This window comes from Etheostoma cragini, chromosome 11 (assembly GCF_013103735.1).
Source record: "Etheostoma cragini isolate CJK2018 chromosome 11, CSU_Ecrag_1.0, whole genome shotgun sequence".
Lineage (NCBI taxonomy): Eukaryota > Metazoa > Chordata > Actinopteri > Perciformes > Percidae > Etheostoma > Etheostoma cragini.
Window position 1 is genome coordinate 12856497 of NC_048417.1, and position 26934 is coordinate 12883430.

At 40.6% G+C, this 26934-nt stretch overlaps 2 protein-coding genes across 3 annotated transcripts; one reads left to right on the top strand and one right to left on the bottom strand.

Annotated features, from left to right (window-relative positions):
* casq2 (calsequestrin 2) lies at positions 1-6238 on the top strand. 2 transcript variants are annotated; one of them, XM_034886149.1, is made up of 12 exons: positions 2-586; positions 2319-2403; positions 2476-2576; positions 2660-2771; positions 4267-4340; positions 4413-4543; positions 4637-4682; positions 4786-4840; positions 5438-5538; positions 5643-5717; positions 5806-5931; positions 6052-6238. In XM_034886149.1, the coding sequence occupies exons 1-12, from the start codon at positions 350-352 to the stop codon at positions 6076-6078; spliced, it is 1170 nt and encodes a 389-aa protein (XP_034742040.1). In that variant the 5' UTR covers positions 2-349; the 3' UTR covers positions 6079-6238. The 2 variants fall into 2 exon arrangements, with proteins under 2 accessions (XP_034742039.1, XP_034742040.1); XM_034886148.1 differs by having other exon boundaries at positions 1-586; positions 5806-6238.
* Positions 6239-7315: 1077 nt separating this feature from the next.
* Positions 7316-26366, bottom strand: LOC117953000 (vang-like protein 1). Its single transcript, XM_034885697.1, has 9 exons — positions 26161-26366; positions 21315-21561; positions 20057-20228; positions 14424-14852; positions 13717-13892; positions 12855-12988; positions 10724-10874; positions 9599-9833; positions 7316-9329 (listed from the first exon to the last, which is right to left on the bottom strand). The coding sequence occupies exons 2-9, from the start codon at positions 21380-21382 to the stop codon at positions 9069-9071; spliced, it is 1626 nt and encodes a 541-aa protein (XP_034741588.1). The 5' UTR covers positions 21383-21561; positions 26161-26366; the 3' UTR covers positions 7316-9068.
* Positions 26367-26934: the final 568 nt, after the last annotated feature.

A 26934-nucleotide genomic window follows, 5' to 3' on the forward strand; every position in this document is an offset into this window, starting at 1 on the left:
GGGAGAGAAACACTGCTATGTATGGTATCCACCCCCTGGCACCTCTCAGGCCCATCAGTACTACTCTTTTGCCTTTGTGTCTGCAGAGAGAAGGCGTGTAGTAGTGATCACAGAACTAGGTCTTTGCTAGGTCTTGAGGATGCTTGTAGAAGTTGGATTTCTCTGGACCGCTTAAGATGCTTGAGAACTGCCACTGACAGACCAACTATTACCTCCAACATTTTTTGCAGCTTTTCCAAAATTTCCCTACCCTTCTACCGGCCTAAGGTGACCTTTTTGTTTGTGCAGTTTTAAACTGTCAAACTAAAACCGAACTCTGACTTTCGGAGGTGTGTGGTAGCTACGGACCATGCTCTCCCTGTGCTTGTTCTTGCTCCCTTGCTTGAGCCTTGTGCCTCTGGCCCCGGCTGCAAAGGGTCTGGAGTTCCCACAGTATGACGGGAAAGACCGTGTGCTAGACATCAATGACAGGAACTACAAGAAAGCCTTGCAGAAACACAGCATGGTGTGCATGTTCTACCATGGGCCCATACCAGACAGCAAGGAGCTGCAAAAACGACACCAGATGACTGAGTTGGTGTTGGAGGTAAGGTATTAAGAAGAGGATAAGCAGTTAGAGGAACAGGATGGAGGGAGAAAAACAGGGATGAAATTGAAAGTTGTCCGCTACAGGAGATAAAGGACATGAACATAATTAAAAGGACATGGTTTGTTTTGGTGTCAGAGGTACAAGGGGAAAGGTCACTAATAGTCAAATTAACTAGACCCATATAAAAGATTTAGAGTATAATGACTCCACATTAGCTCAAATAATCAGAGTGCCAACCGGTTAAATATAAAACTTCATCTTAATGTTTGTATGTGTTAATGAGTTTCATCAAGGTCAATGTGTATATAGCTTTGTACTCTATGAGTGCACAATAGTCCAGTAAGATGCAATGTTGTCACCCAAGGATACCTTTATCACCTTAAATCAATGTGTGTGCTTCTATCCCTTAGAAATATGTCACCCAGAATTTCCCTGTGGCTCTCCTCTGCTGGCAGAAATAGGCCATAAGCTCATGTGTATTACGTTTTAGAGCAATACATGTGAAGAGCATACCTTCCTTCTCCGTTATTGCAGTGTTTTGGTGGACTCTGTTGCTCAAAGCAAAAGAAGCAAAAGTTATTTTGTATTCAGACTCAGCTAAATAGCAAGCGTCTAGTTGATGGATTAAATAAATCTCTTTGTTTGAACCCCATACAGTAGAAAACAGTGCACACTGTGCCTTGTCTCATGTTACACATGGCATTTGCTCTCTGATCAGTCAAAGGAAATCTGAGCCCAGTCCATATAATGCAGTCCTGATATTAGCTTCACTTATTTGACACAGCACAGGTGGGCCACGTTACTTCAGGGACCCATGTGCAGTATCCATGTACAAAGATGAACTTATCAAAGCTGATGTATATATATATATATATATATATATATATATATATACATATACATAAAACGTGCAGATGGTTTTGCAGTAACTTCCTTTTTGAAGTTGATGGAAACTAACTCAAAGGTGCCCTGTGGCGTGTTCTTGTAAACACAAAAAAGATAACATTATTTAAATTGATTGTTTGCTGACAAGCAATTTTCTTCTTCACTGCCATTGTTTGCTATTTGCTACATTGCTATATTTGTTGGTACATCATTACCACCAACTGACATTTAGTGAAATAGCTTGAACCTAACGGCAAGACAGGAATCGCACAGCCTCCATGCTCACACGTGTGCATGAGTGTCCTTGTGCACAATGCAGAACTTCATTGCTGCATGGCGCTATTAGTGGACAAAACTACAAGGCATTCCTAACGTCATACCCTCAGGATTTATCAGGACATACTTTGAATATGCTTGTCCCATCTGTGTAAGGATCATTTCTGGCAGGAGAGTCTCATAGTTCTCACCTACTGTACTTAACAGAACAATTGCCATAACAATTATATATACTGTAGCTGTGGTTAAATTTAGAACAAGGCAGCCAGGGTCATTATGTAACTGTGTTTCCGTGGCCCCTGGGCAGCTTGAGCACCTCTGTCATATTGCCAACTTTGGTATTTTTTTTTGTAAGACCATACCCAACACCTCAGTAAAGCGCCCATTCATTTATTTTATTCACAAAAATTGCCTATATGAATATTTTAGCTAAAATTTGATTGTTGTTCTTAGAAGTCAGAACCCAAAATGAATAATGTTCTGTTAGTCTGGTTTCTTTACATCTGATTTTTCTTTACAACCCTACTCTTGCCATTTAGCCCTTTGTGATCTCCTTTTTTGGCTGCAGCTTGCAGCTCAGGTTATGGAGGTGAAGGACATTGGGTTTGGAATGGTTGACTCCCATAAAGATGCAAAGGTCGCAAAGAAACTGGGTGAGTATATAAAATAAAAAGTATTTAATGTATGTAATGTATATAATAAAATGTAATTTCCTTCGATCACAGGCCTGGAGGAGGAGGGCAGTGTGTATGTTTTCAAGGCCGATCGGGTGATCGAGTTTGATGGCTTACTCTCGGCTAACGTTCTGGTGGAGTTCTTGTTGGACGTGAGTAGATTGATTTAAGAGCAGATTCCCAGCTGTTGCAAGCCTACCCCCCAGTACTTCTCACTCTGTCTGTGTGTCTCTAGCTGTTGGAGGAGCCAGTGGAGGTGATAGGAAATGCTCTGGAGCTGAGAGCCTTTGATAGGATGGAGGAAGACACCCGCCTCATTGGTTACTTCAAGAGCGAGGACTCTGAGCGTGAGTGTATCAGGCTGATGGAATGAATGATATGTTTGTAATTTTTTTGATTTTTTAGCTTTACTTCACTTGCTAGCTGTGTCTGTGATGGGCTGTCTGGGCGTCATGCCCTTCATTATAATATGAGTGCATTTTAACCCCCTCATCCCTATGGATTTACAGATCCATTTTTACCACTGCTGCAAACACAGCTGCCACTGCCTGCTCCCATCTCACATGCTGTAGAAGAACTGAGTCTAGAGTAGTGTACTGCAGCAACATCCCATCTCACCTACTGTGGGAACATTAAGTGGAGGTCAAAGTTCAGCTATTTCCACTCCCATATGTGCAAATGTCATGTATACAACAGCCAGGGAAAGCACAAAAGAGATGTGTGACCAGGAAAACAAGAGTACAACAAAACCATGTGCACACAATAAATATTGCATATTAAGAAGGTTTGTAATCACATTTAGTTCCACCTGGCAAACTTTAGACATGTTTGCAGTTGTAAGTCAACAAGGGTTGCTATGATGTTCAAGCACTCAGTGATTTTATCCCATATTACCTACTGTTTGAGGTCACAAGCAAGCAAAACGTCTCTCAAACCACTACTCTCTCTATACTAAAAACTCATTTAATTAATTAATTTACTATCATCATTGTCATGTTTAATTTTTTTTTTAACCTGTCAAGTTTACAAAACTTGATTACATATACAGATCTCTGTCTTATGTACATAATTTTGCGTGGACTGGCTCCTCATGTATTGAGCCAGTTTTTAAACACAGTACCAAATGCTTACAGATCTACAAGGAGTGCAGCAAGAGGTGATTTCATTGTCCCAGTGAGGAAAACTGCATTCGGTCAGACAGCTTTTTCAGTCATGGCTGCTAGTGAAAGGAATCTCATTCCAATTCACATTAGGAATTTGAAAACTTACGCTTCTTTTAAATTTAACTTAAAGAAGTGTCTAACAGGTAATCAGGATTGTCAACATTACATATTACATTACGTAGACACTAAATCTGGCTGCTATCTTGTCCCACTTGTGCTATGCCTATGGGGTTGTCCTTGCTATGTTGAATTTTTTTGTGTGTGAATGTCCTAAAAGGTATGCCGTTGTTGTTATACAAATGTTTGTTAGATGGACTGACAGTTTGGCTTGTGTGTGTGTGTGTGGGTGTGTGTGTGTGTGTGTGTTGGTGTTCATGTTGACATTGACCGACTTTTCTTGTTTATATGTTGGTCTAGTCATTTTATTTTTACATTTATAGTCAATTTTGCTTGTGTTGGGCTAAACCTGTATGTACTACTATAATTCATTTATCTATTTAGGAGTGACGTTGTACGATCTGTCCAGGGACAGCAGATGTAAAATAGCCTTTTGGCTAATTCTGGCACATTTTACATTTTATATGTATTAGTAGTGTGCATTGTCCCTGTTAAATAAACCTGAAAAGGAAATAAAATAAATAAATTGAATAACACTGTATATTTACTTCTTCACCCTCAGACTACGAAGCATTTAAAGAAGCTGCAGAGCAGTTCCAGCCCTATATTAAGTTCTTCGCCACATTTGATAAATCTGTAAGTAACCAGTAAATTAACAAAGAAACGGACGCATTATTATATTTGAGTCATCTGTCTTTGTTGCTTCAGGTGGCCAAGGAGCTGACTCTGAAGTTGAATGAGGTAGATTTCTACGAGCCCTTCATGGAGGAGCCAGTCACCATCCCAGGCAAGCCTCACTCTGAGGAGGATCTTGTGGAATTCATAACTGAACACAGACGGTAAACAAAGAGCAATGTTAAACTAATTACTCCAAATAAATGTGTCTTTAATCAATAGTGTATAAACATTCAATGTGTTTACTGTGCCATTAGACCAACTCTGAGAAAACTGCGTGCAGAAGATATGTTTGAGACCTGGGTGAGTGTGATTGCCTGGCTGCGGACAACATTACCCACTTTATATTTAGTTTTCTCCGACACTTATAGTAATGCAACATTTATATTTGCATGCCTCTTGTCAGGAGGATGACATTGAGGGGATCCACATTGTGGCTTTTGCAGAGGAGGAGGACCCCGGTAAGGGCCTGTCATGTGCTGTACCACTATTTTTTATTGGAGGGGATAAACATGAGACTAGAACAGATTTCATCTACACACTGTAGTTATACAGCAACTGGCTCAGTAACTCTTGTGTCCTGATATTCAGCTAAAAATAAAACAGTAAGACAATTTGCAACTAATGCAATATGTGCAATTTAAATGATAAAAGTGCTATGTTAAAAAACAGTAAAAAGCAATGAAAACATTTAAAAACAAGAAGATTTAAATGTAATGTTGAAAATCTAATAATGTAATAATGTCCAGACATCCCAAACATCCCAATAAAGAATTAGAAAATATAACAGAATTTGCAGAACTTCAATACAAGATCAATAGAAAAACTGACTGGCTTCATACTGTAGCAATAGTCAAACATGTTGGGAGATATGCTTATTCACTTCCTGGCCAATAATTAGATGATGAAGGTGATGTAATTGTACTCTTGAACTTTCAAGGAATAAACATATTTCCTTAAACGTGAAAATGTTTATTTAAATTGGTTTAATGTGCTCTCTCCTTACTTACTTAGGAAACAGAATGTTGTATCAATTGATTTGGTGAATTTGCTTCCAGATGGATTTGAGTTCTTGGAGATTCTGAAGGAGGTCGCAAGAGACAACACCCAACTTCCTGAGCTCAGCATCATCTGGATTGACCCTGATGACTTTCCCCTGGTGAGCCGTCAATAGAAAAAGAAAACGTAGATAGATATTTAGCTCACACGCTGAGGGTGAGGTCTAATGGGCTCTTTTCTTTTTTTTTTGCTGACCCCCATCAGCTGATCCCCTATTGGGAGAAGACCTTCAAGGTGGACCTGTTCAGGCCACAGATTGGAGTTATCAACGTCACAGATGTAAGTCTATGACAAACTGTCTGGTGAGACATGAACATTTTGTGTTGAGTTTCTCCTGACGTTATATGACATCTCTGTCTGTGAGCAGGCCGACAGCCTGTGGATGGAGCTAGACGATGAGGAGGATCTGCCCAGCGCCCAGGAGCTGGAGGACTGGATCGAGGATGTACTCTCTGGCAAAGTCAACACTGAGGATGATGATGATGAGGATGACGACGACGACAACGATGATGATGAGGATGACGATGAGGATGACGGTGGTGATGATGAAGATAATGATGAGAAGGATAATGGTGAGAATGAGGATGATGATGACGAGGATGATGATGATGAGGACGACGATGATGACGACGACGAGTAATCCATAATTCAATCCTAGTGGACTCTTCTGGGTTTTTTAAACTTCTGGCCAAATTTACAATGGACTTCAGAACTTTTCACAAACATATGTCAAATTTGTACTGGATATGTGCCCACTAATAATAACAATAATAAAAATAAATCTATTTAATAACCAAAAATGTCAGTTTTTATTTAAATAAGCCTATAAGCATAAAATAATAATTGTAGGATTTTAAATTAAATGACTAGACTGTATATTTAAAGAAGTCCGCTCGTTTCCAACATATAGGTCTTTTGTTCGTAATTTGGAGTGCCAAAAAAACTAAAACAATTGGTGCTGTCTTCCCTGTGTTATCCTCCTGCTAGAGTTAGCACCCAACAGGCTTAAACAAGGCAAGTTGTAAACGTAATACAAGAATATGAATGATCTTTTTACTGTAATGTTACTACAGTAATTTCATTTACTAGGGATAGCTTTTGACAGTTCTAATAAGGATGAAATATACAAAGAAATGAAAGGAAACATAAAGTCTCCAACGTCTGTATCACAGCAACCAATAGATATACACTACCGGTCAAAAGTTTAAGGTCACTTAAAAATTTCCATACCGGTCCATTATAGACAGAATACTAGCTGATCTGAGTGGGTGACTGAATTTTAATGCAATATTTTCATTGACCTTTATCAGCAACCATTCATCCAGTGTTCCAAAGGCACATTTGGTTCACTAATCTGATATAATTTAAAAAAGGTAACTGAGAAAACACTGGAGAACCTGTTTGCATTTATGTAGGAACATAATGTAATCTGAAATCTGCTGCCTTGTCAAAAAAAACAATGCAACTGATCTCAGCTGGTATTTTTTCTATAGTGGAGTGCAATGGAAATATCTATGTGACCCCAAACCTTTGGCCGGTAGTGTATATCTGTAGGCTTTATTGTAGTTAAGTTGACTTTTAACAGTGAAACTACTCACTTCAAAGTTCTTGCATTAAAGAATGTCTTGTGGTGCGTCGCATCATAAAAAGATGTTTATGTTTCCAAAAAAAACGTGTGAAAAGCAATCTTTCACATTTAACATGTGGGATGTTGTGTTTTCACATGTACAACTGAATTTCACATTTGGAAACAATGTTTCTAACTTACAACTTATTATCCATAAACAAAGTAACATGACTACACTAACAGTTAAACTACTACTAGAAAGGCTGATCACACGTGTCAATCATTGTCACATAAAATTACACCAATCAAATGCTGTGAAAGGGTCAATACAAATATTTATTTTTTTACAAATGTGACTTTGACACAGCTGCTGTGATTTTACATGTTCTGTTGTATAAAAGAAGACCGGGACAAAGTATTTGGAAAAGCAATCCCTTTTCTTCATTATGTTCCCTTTCTTTTTTTTTTTCTCTCTCTCTCTCTCTCTCTCTCTCTCTCACACACACATACACCCACACACACACTTAAAAACTGCATGCTGAGCACTTCCTAAATATGTATAACTTAGGCACGTGTAGTAGAGAACTATTTACAACCATCAACAATCTAAAAGCCTAAACAAAACTACACTGTCAGTGACCACAGTAACACTTGTGTAAATATAAATTTACAACATTACAGCGCTCATAAATACAAAGGGTTTGAAAAAAGAAAAGATTAAATATTCATACGAATCAAAAGTTTGATTGAAACTCGGGACAGTGTTCCTGTTCCAGTGGCTGTAGATAGGTGGCAATAGTGTGATACTGACGCAAAAATACTGACAGCGGAAATACTGACACTGGGTGGATCTAATTTACACTCGATTATTCATTTGCAGCACATGTTTAAAAACTTGCCAGCATGAAATAAGTGACTATTCATTTTGGTGAGAAGTTTGGAGGGATGTCCTAAATGTTTTGTAATTGATGAAGTGATATCCCTTTAGGTTAGGTTAGGTTATGCATTTTCTTGTGCTCCATGATTTACATTATGCAGATGGGTGCTGTAATAATACACTCTCATCATGATGAATTAACATGAAAATCAGTGGCATATTGTTTAAAATTAAACAACACAAAGGCGACAGTTATAACCCAAGATACGAAAGGTCACCCACATAGACATCACAGCGGTCTCTCTGCTGGCCTACAAAAAGATCAGTGTACACTGCACACACGTCACTGTACATACACAATTGGTTATGTGTTATGTGTTATGTGTTTGCTCACAATCTATTGGCTAGAACCATCTATATTCAGCTGTACTGTGGTTGCATTCAGTCCAAGCGATTCCAGTGGTTTTGACATTTACAAACATGTATTTACAGTACAATTATCTCCACAAAACAGTTCAGACAGACAAGGTAAAAAAAACATATCTTTGACAAAGTAAAAAAAAAAATCTAGCAATGCAAAATTTTGATATAAAAAGTCTGGAAGGATAAAGTATATTCACATATAAATACTGTACATACATCTGTAATACGGGGCAGATAAATAAATTGTCATGAAAACTAAAAGAGCTGTTTTGGAGAAATGGGGTTCAGGTTATTTCAAATGTCCCAGTCGCTAACGCTAAGGCGAAAGAAGAGACGGGTCAAGACAGAACCCAAGTGTTCACTACACTCACAACACACATACCTTTTCATCCTAAATCACACACACAGCTCACAAATCATGAACTCCCCCACGCAGGCACACACTGGCACATGCAAATAAAGAGAAAAAAAAAGAGGGAGGGTGGGATTTGTGAGTGTCATCTGTCGTGCATAGAGGAATACCTGAACTGTGTTCTGCAAACGTCAGGACAGAGAAATCCAAGCATACTCCCTCCCATTTTCCTGTCTTTGATCACCTTTCATGTTGCTCGGGACAAAGACAAGGAAACAAAGATATTCTTTATGAGGAAATTACATAAACAACAGTACAAAAAAAACAGTACAAAAAGTTATAGTTTGAAAAATTCAGTCAGAGATGTGTAACAGTACTGTAAATCCAGATTAACAGCAATGGTCCACTGCGTTAAACGGAGGTTTCTGATTGGAGCAGCAGTATAAACTTGTGAGACTTTGGGTCTATGTACTCCTCAGTCAGTCTGATGTACGGGATGCCCTTGACGCTCACAGCTAAGCTAAAGTCAAGACATCTTAGCAGGAACTCTGACCCCTCCTTTATGCCGCCGGTGACAGAAGCCTCGCTGACCAAAGTCCACTGGTCTGCCATCCAGCGCTCAGAACCGTACTGCAGGGTCGGACCGGGGGCCAGGTAGGCCTCGAGGAAGGCCTGGACACACAGAAACAACCGGTGATAAAAAACAAACAATGGTTGCCAAGAAAATCTATTTGAACAAGGTACAATACTGAGAACTTCATGTTAAACCTGTTGGATGGTTTTGGTGAGTAGGCCTGAAACAATGTTTCATGGGCAATAGTATGTACATTAATAACTTGGGATCATTGTTTAATTCCTGTTAACACTGACTTCTGTGGCTTGGAATATTAAAAACGAATCTAGCCTTATTCAAATATTTCAAGGTTCAAAGCCAAACTCACCTTAGGGCTCATGTTATTGACGAGGCAGAAAGCCAGGTGCTTCTGGATGCTCTCCATGCTGTGGCAGTGCTGCCTCCTGGTGGTGCGGAGGTACTTCTGCAGCACACGGGCCATGGAGGGAAATATAGCCAGAGCTGCTTCACGCACATCCATGATGTCAGACGGTGTCCCACACTCATCCTCTTTTTTCATCCGACGGACATGAGTGAAGGCCTCTTCCACTGCCACCACCAGCCTGACAAAGTGGGAAAATGGTTAATTTACTGTCCGCTCTCTACACTCAAATGTAATCCCTTATAAAAATCTGTTAATGTAATGGCTTTTTGTCATTTAGACAGTCATTCAATACTTTATATTTTTATGGACTAGGAGCATAATCTCATGAACACAAAATATGCCGTTCACAATGGTTCCTGGTTTATTAAACTGATTTAATTTTTTTGGTGCATAAGAGATGATAACTAAGTTACATTTATTACAGTGCTCTACATTTTTGAAGTCTGTCTTAAGACAATAGTCTTTTGCCCATATGTGCTTTGAACGGAGGAGGATTAGGGCCACTGGTAAAAAATGTATGCGAGTTCTGACTTTTTTCTCAGAATTCTGACTTTTTTAAAATTCTGAGATTAAAGTCAGAATTCTGAGATTAAAGTCAGAATTCTGAGATTAAAGTCAGAATTATCATCATAATATTATCATCAATAATCATGATTTTTTTCTAAGAAATTCTGACTTTTTTAGCAGAATTCTGATTTTTTTAAATTCTGAGATTAAAGTCAGAGTTCTGAGAAAAAAATCAGAACTCACATACATTTTTCACCAGTGGCCCTAATCCTCTTCCGTAGCTTTGAAACGGGTTTTGATGTAAAATATATATTCCTGTTTATACTTGACATTAGGAGATCCACTGTTACTGTAGAACGACTCTTACTTTGGAACAGACCACTTGACTTGACTAAGTCAAGACTCCTGAATCTCATTTTAGCTTCAGATAAACTTTTGAATACATTTTTTGCACCAAACACGGTCTGTGGTGGTGTCCTCCATCTCTTACATTGAAAGAACATTCAGAATGGATCAGAAAGCAGCCGTTTGACATGCTATCAATTGTTTTCCATGTCTTACCTGGCTCTACGTTTACGGACTCTTCTCTCGTAGTCGGCCTCTTCGTAATACAGCTCATTGTGGGCACTGTCTTTGCGTTTGGCGGCAGCTGGGACCATAGACCGTGACTGATTCCCATCACCAGGCTGTGCTCCTGCTGTGTTCCCCGGAGCTTCACCAAGTGGAGAGGACAGAGGGAAATTGGTTATATCAGTTTAAGCAGCAGGAAGTAGCACCTGACCCCATCAGGGTCATTACCTCTGATTAATGGGCTGTATCTCAATCTGAATCATGGACAGCAAAGGTCAGATGGGAGGAGAGTGAAAAAAAACAATAAACCAGCCTCTTTGGTCAGTATAATGTAAATTTCCCAGGTTTGAGAAAGATTTGAGAAGAGTTTATGTTAATATTAGTCACTTATCTGGGGCATTCAGCCAGATCATGTGTCTCTGGCACAGATAATGTTAATAATAGCACTCACAAAGAGGTAATTTCCACTAGAAGCATCTATGTTTCTCCTCAGAAAGACTGATGCAGAAACATTTGTATGGCTGGATTGATTAAGTATTAACTATTTTACATTTCAAAGCCCATATTTCTTGTCTGATCTGTGAATTGGTTACTGTGACAAACCCATAAAGCTAATGGAGCTTGTACTGCAGTAAAGTAGAGTTCCTTGCGTTTTATATTGGGGGAGTGAGGTCTGCTCCTTATAAATGAAGATCGGTACAGTTTGGGGGACGGTGTAGAAAGTAAACGCTGCAGGTCAGGTAAGGATATAAATCATTAATAATCTGATCTACATATGTGTTTACATACTGTATGTGTGTGTGTTTGTGTGGGGGTGCGTGCGTGCGAAGGTGAGAATGAGAAGCTGAATGTAGCCATAAAAAGATTTATTAAAACTATCCTTGTTAATACTGTGGAAAAAATACCGTCCGATTATTTGCACAGGGAGTATTGTAAATATTTTCACCAAAAATATGGGTAAACACCAGCTTCTTTAACTTCCTGGCCTACATATTAATGCCATGAGAAGAGTGACTTTAAATAACTGTGAATGAGAAAGAGAGAGGGGGGGGGGGGGGGGGGGGGGGGGGGGGGGGTGTTGAAGTAAGTGAAACATGAAAAGAAAGCATAAAAAAAAGAAAAGTGAGAGCGAGCCGAGCTGGAGACGGGCTTAGCGGGGAGGAAGGATAGCTGTGGGAGTATGTGAGGAATGAGCGTTACTCTGATAAATTATTTAAGTCTTGAAATTCCATGGCCCCCTAGAGGCCTCTCCGCTGCACTTTGATAGGGAAGGGGGTGGGGTAGATGGGAGATGCTATGAGGACACCATATCCCATACTGCATCCCTGCCATAGATAATCAAATCCACTGTGCTGTGTAGCGGGTGGAGGATTTATGGGTGTTGAGCGAAGGGCCCTTTTAATTGCAGGAAAGAGTTCAATATGTGGCATTACAGGATGTGTGTATGGGGGTGCAGGGAGGCAATCAGAAGCTATCAGACGCATTGTAGTGCCACAGTTGGAGTTTGTGTGTGTGTGTGTATGTGTGATTGTGTAGCAGCAGTGCTTTCAACACATGCAATATATACATTATTCCAGGGACAGAGGCTTCAGAGTGCAGTAAAAGATGGAGTGAACTGAACCGTGAGATGATTGGCTTTCTGTGAAAAAATGCTGCGTAGAGTGATCTTGAGGACTTTAATCTGTAATTACTGTACAAAACGAATTTTCTCAGTATGTTTTTAAAAGCTGCTCATGGAAGAGATGGAGATGGAAAAGAAAACATCACAATAAGAAAGCGGGGACCTGTTTACACACAGAGATAGACTTTGACTATGGTTTAGTTTTAATGAATAATCAGACTTCAAACAGACCTTGACCCCGAAATTGACAGTTTCCCTAACAGAAAATTCAGTTAAGAGTGTACCAATACAAAAACCTCCAGAAAGATACAATGCTGCACAGTGCTGACCTCTAGGCTGGGTAGTTTCTTTGAGCAAATAGAAATGATTGACAACGTCCTCACTGCTGTAACTTTTTAGGCTTCAAATAAATTGGTCTCTGTATAACTAAAACTGTCTAGCATAGACTAAGTGAAACAGGCTCTTGGGAACAAATGCAAAAGCATTATAGAGGCTACCAACCATCCACATTGTACACCTTTAACCCGGCCAGGTGTTTGGCAGCCCGGTGCTTAGAGGCAGAGAGAAGGGCTGGGTTATGGAGTGGGAAGTCTCTGTAGTAATACTCCAAAATGGACAGAGCAGCCTTTTGAATGCTGCGTAAGATGAGAGAGAAAGAGAGAGATGAGAGGGTAAGATTAAACCCATAGACAGAAGAAATACAATTGACATCATGGCTGACTTATATAAGAAATAATGATAATAATAATGCCCTTGAATCCACTGAACACTGAGTTATAAGACAAACAGAAGAGGTTCTGCTGATTCTGTGGATCAGTTCTTTTGCCTGATAGTGATTCCACAAAAGTTATTGGAAGTAATTTATAAAATTTGTATCTGTAGTCTATTTCTGGTTTGAATCTTTCTAGCGTAATACAAACCTTATCTAATTACCACATTGTCTTGTGTCGTAGTCACACACTCATTTAGAAAAGAAACAAAGTAAGACATCCAGAGGAAGAGCGCCTGCCACTTGCACACTGTCACTGTCATCACTCCCCCCAAACTCAGAGAATAGCTTGCCCAGAGCAGAATAGACGAGGAGGCTGATGAGTAACTCAATTACGGCCTGTGTCTTTCCTGTGGACATTGGCCTCCATTTACAAACATACTTCAACAGTGTAATGACTGTGACCAAGTGCCAGTGAGAGTGTCTGAATGTGTGGTGTAAAGAAAGGTCATGTTCACATGTAAAATGACAATACGCCTGTATTTATAGTTCTATAGTTCTATAGTTCTATAGTTTAATCCATCTTTTTATTAGGAATGGAAATATTAGGATATATAACTTAGAGTACAGTACGTAATAACATTGTTTGCGTACCTAAGCTGTCCTATGTTGTAGTGACGAGTCTCGCCGTCTGTGGAGCGGATGACACACACGCTGTAACAGGGCTGGAGGTGGCGGAGCTCCAGCAGCACCACGGCCAGGTAGTGGACAAACAGCTGGGAGTCCACGAGGGACACGGAAAACTGGACAATCCCATGGTAGTCCTCATCCTGCTCACACCACATTATTAGTTGAATGAAAACACTATGCAAATAAAATACCACATATAACGCAAACAAATTTAGAATTGAAAAAAAATGTGATTACAAAATCATGACTAAAATGGGTAATGGCAAATACTATTGCAATCTAAAAACAATCTAAATGCCACATTAAAACAACCCCAGAGGTATTTAAAACCACAAAAATACCTTTTAGTTGTATGACAAGTAACGTTTATGTGCACAATTATAGATATGTTTGTGTGAATGAATACATTATAGTATGAATGTTTTTCCTTGGATTAATGAAATCCAAAATAAAGGGCCACTAAGTTGTTTGTTAGGCCAAATAAGAAGCAATAACAGTAGAAGATGATAATACAATCGCTGCAGAGAGTGACTGATTCTGATTGGTTGTGCATCATTTTCAGGTAACCACATGCACCATGCATCAGCCTCATTGATAAATATTTTGTAAAAATGATCTTTGAAAGCCATAAAAATGCTTTTAATCCTCTAATGAAACAATCTCAAACCCACCTGTGCATCAAGGATCCGGACACCATAGAAGAGCCAATAAGACATGGTGAGCAGAAGTGTAAGTGTGGTGAGGAAGGCACGGTACACACACACTCTGGGCAGGCTTGCCCGGCCCGGCTTGAGAAACAAGGCCCACATGGCCAACAGGAGGATGAGGAGCTTGAAGGCGATGGAGAGAAAGAGTCCCTCACAGGCTGCGCCACAAGCCTGCAGTCTGTCTGGCCACATTACAGCCGGGAGAAGCAGGAAGGCCAGGGGCGTGACCAGCACCAGCAGCCCCACAAATGAGCCTACTGCCAGGGGAAGATAACGGCGGAAGCCTGCGGTCCGGTCCTGCAGTCCCTTCCCCAGTCCAACCACTTCTTCCTGAGAAATGCTCAGCTCTGAGGTGCCTGTCACTGCGGTGGTGGTTTCCCCCCAGTTATCATCCTGAGGGAGGAACAAAAGAAAGCTGAATGGATAACACAAATAACCCACAAAAAAATTCTTTTTTTGGAACAAGCTGTACAATCAGTACTGACATATTATCACCTTATTAAGTGAAAAAAAAAAACTTCTGTTCATACATCCAGCAAACAGTGGGCAACGTTTACATTCATGTGAATCTAAGTACAGTAGCCACCCTTCTTTTAGTTGCTAAATGCTCCGCTATGTTCATCAGCTAGTTACTAACTTTGCAGGGCAGTGCGTTTATCATGGCTGAAAACAGCTGCCTGCTGTGTCTGGAAAAAAACTAAACAATGAGCAGAAAGATGCTAAAGGTGCTAAGGGCACATATTTTGGTGATAATCTCTGTAGGAGTAAACCCATTTAAATTACCCATAGTTCAAAAATATGAAAATTATGGCCATTGCAACTTTAAATGTCATTTGGGCAAAGAAAACCACATCTATCTGCATCATTAGATACCACCTGAGGTAAGAGAGATGTGGCTTTGTCATTTTAAAATGGCAGACAAAATAGCCAAATCAGCGTAAAATTCATGAGGAACTGGCAAATCAACTGATAATTAGAAACCTGAAACTGACAGAAAACAATGCCGTAATTATTCTATTTTACTCCTGTCTTTGCATGAGGGAATTATTTATATTGTGCACCATGCACGCAGCACATCCTTCAGGCTATTCAGAGAGGTTTGATTTTCTTGGAGTTTTGCGTTATTATGACAGGCCTTCAATGTCCCATTGAAGTAATATAAGATGACATGTTAGAGAGTGCTGCAATGTCACACACACACGCACACACACACGCACACACACACACACACACACACACACACACACACACACACACACACACACACACACACACACACACACACACACACACACACACACACACACACACACACAAAACAGAGTTAAAACTCCAAACTCGAGACACATGGGCATGGTGAACCTGCCGGGTACCACAGTCACTTGTCTAAAGTGTGTATTGCACTGTAAACTGTGCCTATTATTGTGGAATGTGAAATATAAAATTTACATTAGGTTTTCATATTTTCAATCAAGAAAATGCATCATGAATATGGTGCATAAATATGAATTCTGCCCTCCTTTACTGTTTTCAGCTAATTAATTCAGCCATGCTGGAGGAGGGGAACAGGAGCCAGAAGATGAATGAGCAGGATAAAAGGAGGGGAAAGGGAAGGGAGAGAGGGAGGGTGGCAGTGGGTTAAGGTGTAGGATAGAAATATAAGGGAGGGGGTGGGGTGGGGTATCTGTCTGCCAGACTACTGTGTGAGACCAGAGGTCAGCTATGTAAGTGCAGTGTCAACTTCATCATTTTTGTTTCTCTCACATTTGTCCTCTTTTTTTAAATTATTTTTTAGTGGCTTTTCCAGCTTTATTTTTATAGGACAGCCAGGTGAGAAAGGGGAAGACATGCAGGAAATCGTCACAGGTCGGATTCAAAAGCTGGACCTATGCATTGAGGCATAAACCTCGAAGTCTATGTGCGCCTGCTCTATCCACTGATCCAACCCGGCCACACATTTCTCCCCCTTTTTTTATTTTATTTTTTTATTTATTTTTGGGCATTTTCTGCCTTTAATTTGACAGGACAGCAGAAGACATGAAAGGAGAGAGAGAGGGGGGGAATGATAGGCAGCATAGGGCCACAGGTCGGGCCCGCTGCCCGGGTTTGACTCCGCTCCCTTTCTTTCTCAAGCCAACTCTGTTAACAGGGTCCCCACCTCTGCAGACAATCAACATGATTTCACACTTTGGTGAAAGAGCAGAACAAGTAGAAATACAAAACCAATGTCCCTTTAACCTTGACACTTCATTCTTAACCGTGGAAACAGCAGTTAACTAAAAAATCTCAACTTCAAGTTCAACTTATTCGCCTGTTCTTTAGCTTTTGACAGCATTACTGGCTAAATATGTACTTCTACTTAATTTTGACCCTCTTGCCGAATTAAGCTTTGGTTTATTTCACCAAATAAATGTCTTTTAGATCAGGTCAGCATTGAATGCTTGCTCAGTTGTCTGACAACAAAAGCAGAAAAATATGCAAATAAGAGTGACTAAACTTGGTTTGGCTGCATCTTAAACACAGTAGGGGTAATTATAGAGCTCAAGAGAAGCTGAGAGTCAGCAGAGAAACCAGACTGTCTGTGTTACTCATCACCAGATGTCAGCTCTAAGGCACAACTTTGTTTTTAGTGGCTGAACGAGAAGGAAGAAGATGAAATTTTCCTTATTAAATTCTTTTCTATTGAACAAAAATTTTCAAAAGCGACACATGGATTGGTGTTGTAGGCTCAACTAAATGGAATTTGGCTTTTTCAAGGAAGTCATTTCTACACATCACAATTGTATTGTGCATGCTGGCTCACTGTCATGACTCACTAAGACACTTAAGAAACAGAACCATCGTTAATGGTATTAGTAGTCTGTCTTAATGAATGTACAGTGCTGGGATAAAGCCTGACATCTGGTGTAATCTCCATCCCCTTCCGCTATCTATTTTGCAAGGGCCCTGTCGCGGCATCCAGGGCTTAGTGCCTTCAAGGACGGTTGGTTAAAAAAAATACGAACAAGTCAGAGCATTTTCCCCGCAGTCCCAGAATAGATAAACGGTGTAGCCAGACCAAACCTCAGCACTGACACAGTGCTATGGTGACAGGTCTGAGGATGCAAGACTTTGTTATAAGTCAAAATGTCTACTGTGAAAAAGGCCAATTAAATCAGACATTTTAGTAAATATGCACCCTAATAGCTGATCTTATAAATCAGCATCTGGACATTAAATTCACCTCAGCAATTACCTCCCAAGGTATTTATACAGTGAAGCTTTCAAGCTAATGTCTCATTTAGTGAGAGAAACATTGTATCATTTATTGAGCTAATACACTGATAGAAGCCATTAAGTCTCAATGTATTAAACCCAAAGATTAATGCCACACTAATCAGGCCTGATCTCTACATACAGTAAGCAAGGAGGAAAGGTAAATCACTGATAGAGAATGAAACAGAAAAGGGTTACAGGACAGAGAGAGAGTGAGAGAGAGAGAGAGAGAGAGAGAGAGAGAGAGAGAGAGAGAGAGAGAGAGAGAGAGAGAAAGAGAGGGGCGGGCAGTACGGCTGCTTGCTTGGCAGTCTTTTCATCTGGCAGAGGGTGAATATGGATTATGGTTAGGCCTGTTCCACCATTATCAAGCACAACACAACAACAACATGCTGATTAGTACCGTTCACACAGACTCACACATACACAAACCAGACAGTCTGCCAATTGCAAAACCCAATGGCTAAGCCCCACTGGCCTGGGTGGAGGTTAAAACGACATTTGCACATGTTGTGTTTGCAAGCGTATTAGTGTCACTGTGTATGTGTTTGTGTTCAAGTAAGTCATAGGTGGGACTAGACAAAAACAACTGGTTTTAGTCTAACATGCCTGGCAGGTTACCTACAATTTGCTACATCCTTTACTTCAAGTGGTTATTTTTTACATTACATTAAAACAAATGAGCGTAATATGTATGTGTGTCCGTACAACGATTCAATGAAAATGGCTAAGAAGCAAAGTTTGAAATGCCAAAACAAGAGTATGTGCTTCTCCCCATATGTCTTGGTTTTGCTGGAGCTAACATTGTGAATTGAAGCCGCTGCCTTCTGGCATAAAGTCACTGCGTCTGTCTCACAAAGCAGCATGGACAGTCTCAGTAACAGACACTCTCTCTATGACTCATACACATACACAGAAGCTAAGGTCCAAGATCGTATCCTTATGTGATAGCCATGCGTGTAAACAGGGAGGATTATTCATATCAGTTTTCCTCAAAGTGGCGTTTGGCTGGATTCTAAGGCTAATCTCAGTATGTGGGGATGTCTCTCTGTGCTGGAGCCTGTTAGTGTTACAGCAGCTCTGCCATCTAACAGAGCTGCTCCAAAGAAACAGTGGCTGGGGTGGACATTGGTGGTGGTAATGTTGGTGCTGCTGCTGTGCCATTTGGACACAATTTTCTGGAGGGCTAATGCAAAACAATGGCAGATTACTTTACACTGTGGACAATGAACGTAAGCTACAAGCTGACACTCACATGACATCGTGGAATGTGGCTGCCCAGCCGGAAGGGGATGCTGAGCCGAGACGGCTAAATAGGTCAGACCGCTCCAAAATTCTAAGAAAACCTGGTTGAAGACATGCTCAGATCCTATTCACATAAACAATACTCTATACTCAATAGTACATATTTTGCAGGCAGCTGGTACACTCCACATACACACACTTTCTCCTTTTTCTATTACACACAAACCAACAGTACTTAGAATGACAAAATACTTTCTTTTTTACTATAGATTTCAAGTAAGTCAGAAAGATTGTGAAGGCAGCTCAAGGCAGAGTTGTCTCTAAAGAGCAATACATGAAATATACTGGATATGTTTTTTTTCCTCCTTTGTTAGTCTTTTTGCTTCACACTCACTTTTCTTTAACTTTCATTACAATCTACCTGCTCATCTGCCTGAATACAGCTAGACTGGCTCTGTCCAAAGCTAAAGAACAATATATCCTATATAATATAACTATATCCTGTCCTGGCAAAAGAATAGTCTGGCATATGACAACTTGCTGTTTTTACGACTGGTTGTCAAACTACTTTGAATAATGATCTCGATTTGAATGCATCTTTAATCCCTGCAGTGTTGACTTTGTTGAATATCCATTCTGTCTTTGAGCTGCATTATCACAGTGTTTTGCTCCCTGTGTTTAATTAAAAACCTATATTGCTTGCAAAGCTCAACACAACCAGCTTTATGGAATGACTGGTACCAATTTGCTGTGCTTTCAAAGCGATCAGGCATGACAGTTATACCCAGCATCACACACCCGCAAATACACTCAAACACTGCGCTGTCCGTACAAATCCGTACAGGCCTACAATCCTCTGACCTATTTGATCCCTTGTCACCGTTGTCATTATGTGCCAGGCGCTGTGGCAATGGGCAGCCAGCTGCTGAGTGGAAGAGTTTAAGGTCATGGTGCTGAGTTAGATGGATTACCGGGCCTTCTGATTTACTGTATTAGGACTAAATTACTTCTCTGACAAACAGCCTGCATTACTTCACAGTTTAAACATCCCATTTTTGTCACGTAAACAGTTTTGTGCACAATTCCATGGAAAATACCTGGGCCTCATCTCCCTGATCTTCAGCTGGTGTGGGTTCACCTGGCAGCGGATCTCCATTGTGAACGAGGGAGTCCTGGGAGGGCGTGTCAGGGGGGTTGATGACAACGGACCTCTCAGAGCGACTGCTGTCTTTACTGCTGCTGGCCTTGTGCCGCTCGCGACTTCGATCCCTAAAATTCAACAAACACACAAAAGCCATTTAGACAAATACAGTTAAGATTACTAATACGTGCGCTCATACGCGTTTTATTGATTAATCTGGACGTTATTTTCTTTTTTAATCATTTTGTCTATAAAGTAGTAGAAATGCCATCACAACTTGCCAGAGAGAAGTTGATGTATTCAAGTTAATTGCCTCATCCAAAGCTTAGATGCTTGGCCTTTGAGCTTGATAAATGACCAAAGAATCAAAATCATACCATACATTTTCTATTGATCAAAAAATATAAATTGACAAAACATTTCAGGTTTCATGCAATCAAGCAAAATTATCCACATTGTTTATGACTACTCAAATACACACACAAAGCAAGACCTGAAAGAAGAATGGGCAACAATTAAATCTTTGCTATCATTTAAATACTTTTTGTATAAAGATGCGTTTAAAATCTGCTGCTTTTCGTCGTCTGATATATAATGGGAGTAAACTGAATGTCTATGGCTTTTGGATTATTTATCTAACCAATCATAGAATATGTTACAGTGGACACTGGGGAATTTATCTTTTTTAATCATTTTCTGACACTTTGTCCTGTAAGACAAATGATTCACTAACACATAAGGACAATAACAGGCAGATTATTCAATATAAAAAAAGGGATGGCTAGATGCAGATCTACTTGGCAAAAAGCTGGTGGAATGGGAGGGAAATATTGAGGAATGGACAGCCCGGGGATCAAATGATTGTCTCATTTGCAGGATTGACCGAGTGAATCAGTGAAATAGGTTAGAGCCACTCAACTGTGACAACCCTAATCCACAAACTCTGTCTGTGTCCTTGTCTTGCTTGTTCTCTCTTCTGTCTCTCTCTTAGTCTCTCATCTGATAGATTTGCCCACAACCAACCCGTTGCCCGCTCAAACAAACACAAACACAACAAACTCAATGCGCAGAGAAGTCAATTCATGAAATACCTTAGCAAAAGTTGCTGCAAAAGAGGCAGCCGGTGATCTAGCAGAAAACCATGTCACGGAAAGGGAGGGATAGACATATACAGCTTAGAAGCAGACGGAAAGGTGGACAGACAGGAAACATACCCATGTCGGTTTGATCTCCCCGAGCGGCTGGAGTAGGAGTAGCCTGAGTGGGTCGACTCAGTGTCCATTCCAACGCAGTTCAGATGCGGCGATTGGCCAGGGGGATGAGGAGAGATTCGTCGTGTGGTGGAAAGGGTTAGTTGGCAGCAGCACTCAAGAGGAGGAATGGGTTGCTATAGAGACAGGCCTCAGGAATCCACGGCGACTGATAACTACCCCAGAGAGCTGCTTTAATAGCTGCATTGACCTGAGAGATGGAGAGATAGAGGCATTGAGTCTTGCATCCAAACTTGCAATGTCTGACAAATAATGCATTAGAGATATTAGCCAGGCAATGTATTTTGCACAGGGTTGTGCTGATTATCATTCAATTTATTATAGAGAAGATTGAACGGTAGTCAAAAAAATTGTGCAATCACCCTTTTCATTGTCTTTGCTTTAGGACTGGACAGCCAGCTAGATTTTTCCTGTCTACCTCACTACATTGCTTTTCCCTGTCTTTAACAGTTATAATTGATCCAAACTATCTATAGGGTCTGTTCTGAACTTAGAAAAACACACTAGGCTTGAAACAATTTACAAGACAAACTTTATTTGGAAACACTGCTTCAAAACCGGGCATTCAAATGCAACATTTCCAACAAGTTCCAACATGAAGTTTTATAAAAAGTTAAGCTTTCTCATTCATCGCTCCTAAATTAATAGAGTCTGTGAGTGTTTTTTGGGTGTTAATTATGCAATTTTGTACAGGTCTCTCTTGTAAAAGGAATAACTCAGGTGACTTCCTGGTTGAATATAGATTATATAAACAATTACATCAAAATGACATAATGGAGGACCTTCAGGGAGAAAAGAGAGGCCAGTGCAACCATTTTTAACCAGCACTAATTAAAGATATTATGGAAAATGTTTCAAAATGTCATATTTGAAACAATGACAAGCAATCATAACATACTGTGGTGCTATCAGCACACATACTGTAAGTGCTATGAAAACCAAATTCCCGGGCCACTTGTTAATTCACTTCCTGGGCCTTAATAATGAATGTTGTGTGATGCATGAGGACGACTCAGGGCTTCACCATGCATGACCATTCATTTAGACCTCAATCTGCACTCTGTCTGTCTCCCAGCTGTTGTCCCAACAACCACCTGCCAATCACCATCCCCAGCCCAGTCTCATTTTACTAACCAGAATTATTCCACCTCCTGTCATTTATGGGCCATTTGTTATCTCTGTTGTCAACGGTGCATATAAACACTAAAACAGCCAATTCAGCATATATTAGGATGTGAATGCATACAGCGGGAGAAAGATCATGCTCTGAAAATAATGGTTAGAAGAAGACACTGCAATGTAATGGATTTCCATTAAGATAATACAGACAGGCTTGAACATTTTTCTATCCTTTCTTTACTCGTCTAGGGAAATGGGGACGTGCATTTGAGAAACCACGTCATTTCCATTAAGGATTGTCAAACAATGCATATAAATGATGTATTAATATCACTACTGACTGAATTACATGTGTGAGACAAAAGTTTGAATTTGCAAAAGATGTAAATGTGAATGTAAATGTGCTGTATTTATATAGTGCTTTTCTAGTCTTAACGACTACTTGAAGCGCTTTTAGATCTACAGGATACATTCACCATTCAAACACATTCATACACTGTGGACGAGGCTGCCGTACAAGGTGCCACCTGCTCATCAGATAAACACTCACACACATTCACACTCCAATGCGCAGCATCGGGGGCAACTCGAGGATCAGTGTCTTGCCCATGGACACCTCGACATGGGACTGCAGGGCCAGGGATTGCTGTGTAAAGATGGTGTGGTGACAAAAAGAATAGTTTCTCTAAGAGTGAATAGGACATATGTCTCCACAAATACAGCTGCTATTGAAAGAGGGGAACATTAACTGAACAAGGAAGAGCTGTATATATATGCAGGACTTCAATAAAAAGTGTACTTGAACATACCACTCACAGCATCAAAGCTGATGTCACAGCAATCAATTTTTCAACACAAACCAGAGATTTGAAAGAGGAAAGTCCCATCTCTCATCTCTAACCCACATCTGGAGCGTCCACTGTTGCCTTGGCAACATCGGAGGCAGGAGGCCCCATCTAGCAGCAAAAATCAATCACCCCTGCTGAGAGTAAATTTGTGTTATGAGTGTAGTGGGGGGGGGGAGAAGCCCCAGTGTGAGGGCACAAAGATCAAACAATGGTTTCTCATCACACCCAGTGCCCGCATGGTTAAATGGATAAGGCAATGGTTTGAATAAAAGCTGTTAACTCCCTGAGTGCTGATCTCTGAGCGTGGCAGTGGTATGTGGGCCAAGATGAGTCCTCTGAGAAGCCACTCATCCACGAGACGAGCATGAAGAGGCACAGTGAACCAGGCCATGTGGAAAATCGCAGCCACGGGGTAAAAAAAACTATCAGTTACAAACGATCAGATAACTATGAATAAAGCATAACAAGGTGCATTAGAGATACGTGCTTATTCTGAGTCGGTCCATCCAAAAAATTCAGTAGTCCTCTGTGAGGGATTGTGTTGAAAATGTATTTGCAAGCGATGCCTAGTTGCTTCGCTGCAGACCGTTCTGGTTGGCTGCATCGAGAAGAGATTCACAAGGGCAGAAAGTGACACTAATGTAAAACAAACACTCATTAGCGTGTTTGTTTAGTGGAAGAAGGCTGTTGCACAGTGAGACCTACTGTACTGTAACTACATAGGCTCAGAGGTTCAGGCACACATGAGATCTTTTTTATTTTTTTTTATTCAAAAAAAGAATATAACCAGGCTTCACTATTGCAACAAATATGTGTATGCGTGAGTCTATGTGGAGAGTTTTAACATCTGATAGGTTAGGTTCTTTAGGTAAGGATAGGTTAGCCTATTCCATCTGCAATTCAGTTAATAATAACAGATGAGAATGTGGGATTTTAGCTTAAAGTCCTTGGCTGCAAAGACTTTGGCCTTGAATCTGCGTGGAAAAAGAGAGGGGTGGAATTTGTTCCACTAAAGCGTCAAATTCAATGTTGGCATCCGAAATGGCGCAGATCAGCCTCATAGCTCATTTGCTCGAATTTGTTGATGTACACCATGTGTAGCAATGCAAGTATGCAGAAATTTTTTCCTAAATACATGATGTAAATAAATAACCCATTATCAAATTGTAATCGCATAAAAATCACTTCAGCTATATATTATTTTAGTGAAATAAAATACGTTCTTTGAAATAAAGAAACAGACAACCATGTGAGTAACACAGTCCAGGAAGATGGGTAAAAAACCTCTGTGAAATCAAATAATGGGTGACAAAGTGTGTGCCAGTGTTATTTATAGTTAAAACAATCTCCAATCCTTCCATGAACTGCAGATAACCCAGGGGAACAGCTGCAGATTAACACATTATACAATCGCTGTTAACTGACTAAAATCACACAAATGGCGCCAAAGATGACGCAAGATGAAACTTCCATTGCAATTATTTCGTGGGCCTTCCCACCAGGACATATGACGCCTTTAGGAACTTGCTTCCTGTGTATTTTCCTTTCATTGTTTGCACTGACAGTCTGACATTTGATTCTTGGCACAAAGGTATTTGTCAGATATGTGCAGAGATCAAACCTGTGACCTTTGACACACCACAGTAAAAGGAGAAAGTTAAGACCTGACACAGTTCTCTGGAATGCAACCCCCCCCCCCCCCCCCCCCCCCCCCCCCCCCCTCCCCCCCACACACACACACACACACGCCCCCCCAACCCCTCCTGATCTGCTCATGTGGGACTAAATAAAAGTACAGTAGAGGGAGAAAGAGTGAGGTTGTAAGAGAGATAACTCAGTAAATTCCTACTTTAAGAGCAGTGCTTTTATGCCTGTCAATACACTTCTGTACACTACTCTACATTGCATCCTACATTGTAACGTGCTATCGTGCTTTGCAGGATCCTAATGCTCTTCAGAAGCCTAAAGGTAGCTCCACTTCTCATTACACTTATGGCACTCTGCCCTGCCAAGCAGAAAAAAACAGGGTTTAAAAGAGAGCAATGACAAAAGCCTTGCTGCTGACACCACTTTCTTTTGATCATTCATGGCAAGAATAGCTTCCAGGGGATGACTCATCTACTCAAGGGGTTCCCATACCTCCCAGTGCCCTTAGACCTCTCTGCAAAGGACCTATCAGCACTAATCAATAATAAATAACTGTAGGTGCTGCACAGTTTCACTTAAGCATCATGGCTCTGAGATACTGTGGAAGACAGCACCGACAGTGTCACGGGAAGCGGCTTCAGTCATAGTAACGCCTCATCCAGCTGTGCACAGTGTTCCCTCCAGACAGCTGCTGCTGATGGCGATACACACCATCAACCTGCAGCGCCACTTTGCATCTTATACGCCTTTTATTTCGTAGGCTGCTGGGCCTGAGAGAGACAGGGATGTGATGTTTCTTCTCTATTACACAGCTGCAGTTTCGGTTACAATAGATCTGGTTTCAGTCACATCCTGAACACCAATAACCACAGTAGGTTATAAGCCACTATATCACCATAATGTAGCCTATGCGTTACTTTGATTCTATCTATTTATGTACGTAAGGGGCTCTGAGGAAGTGTCTTAAGAAAAACTACAAGGTTATAGCTCCCAGATAAATATGGGTTAGGATGACTAAAGGCTACATCTGTCTGTTGAGAAGGAAACCATTTTTTTCACGACGGCAGCATTGAACTTCATCAGTAATTCCTGTGAGGGGATGTGTCTCAGGCGTTCGGTAAAGATATATCCGGTGTAATGAAGACAACATAGCGATTAGCGATTATTTTACCTACCTTCCTTTTCTCCGACGTGTGTCATATTCCCCACTTGCGTCTCGGTGTCAGTGTCCTGGTGAATGTGGAGCCGCTGCGCTGCTGAGCCGTCTGTGCTACTGACAGGGGCAGCTCCCTCACACGAGCCTGGCCATTGTGGTTAGCAGTACTAGAGAGGGAGGCAGCACGGAGGTACAACACACCAGAGTGCACTTTAACGAGTATTTTCAGTTGCAGCCCACAAGAGGTCGTCCTTTACCTGCCATGAGCAGGAAGCTGGTTTATGTTTTCCTGTGAATCAAAGTTCACCCTCCATTGAAAATGTGTTTTGCTTACTGATACTTCTACTTGGTGTTTGAGCTTCACTGTGCAACAACATGCATGTGGAGAGTTTGACATTTGAAGATCACATCTGCTGAAGTGGAAACATTTCTCTGTTTTTTACCATAAAATCTGTGATTTCCTTAAAATCTCAACTAGTTTGGAGGCCAATGTGGTCCAATTATGCAATTTTAAACAAGTGCAATGTGTACAATAGTAAAATGTAATTGAATATTTATAGAATCTAAGATAGGACTTTTCATTGATGGAGAATTAGGACAATAAATGTAATTAGTTTGAGTTTTCTGTCAAAAAACAAACAAAAATAAAACATGTTGGACTATTCAAAGCAAAATATTTGGAGGGCATAAACCTGCCTCAAATTCCTTCTGATTTGGATAAATGGGTTAATTTAGGCATTAAGGCGTTCAGCATCGGCCAGACTGCAGAGACAAAATGTAGGGGAATGTAAGG

Excerpts from the sequence above, each read along its gene's own strand:
- casq2 (XM_034886148.1), top strand. The coding sequence starts at position 350 with ATGCTCTCCCTGTGCTTGTTCTTGCTCCCTTGCTTGAGCCTTGTGCCT. Across the intron at positions 2,404-2,475 it reads AAAGGTCGCAAAGAAACTGG|GCCTGGAGGAGGAGGGCAGT; the intron begins GTGAGTATATAA and ends CTTCGATCACAG. Across the intron at positions 2,772-4,266 it reads CAAGAGCGAGGACTCTGAGC|ACTACGAAGCATTTAAAGAA; the intron begins GTGAGTGTATCA and ends CTTCACCCTCAG.
- LOC117953000 (XM_034885697.1), bottom strand. The coding sequence starts at position 21,382 with ATGGACACTGAGTCGACCCACTCAGGCTACTCCTACTCCAGCCGCTCG. Across the intron at positions 14,853-20,056 it reads ATCAGGGAGATGAGGCCCAG|GATGATAACTGGGGGGAAAC; the intron begins GTATTTTCCATG and ends TTCCTCCCTCAG. Across the intron at positions 13,893-14,423 it reads TCCGGATCCTTGATGCACAG|GATGAGGACTACCATGGGAT; the intron begins GTGGGTTTGAGA and ends TGGTGTGAGCAG.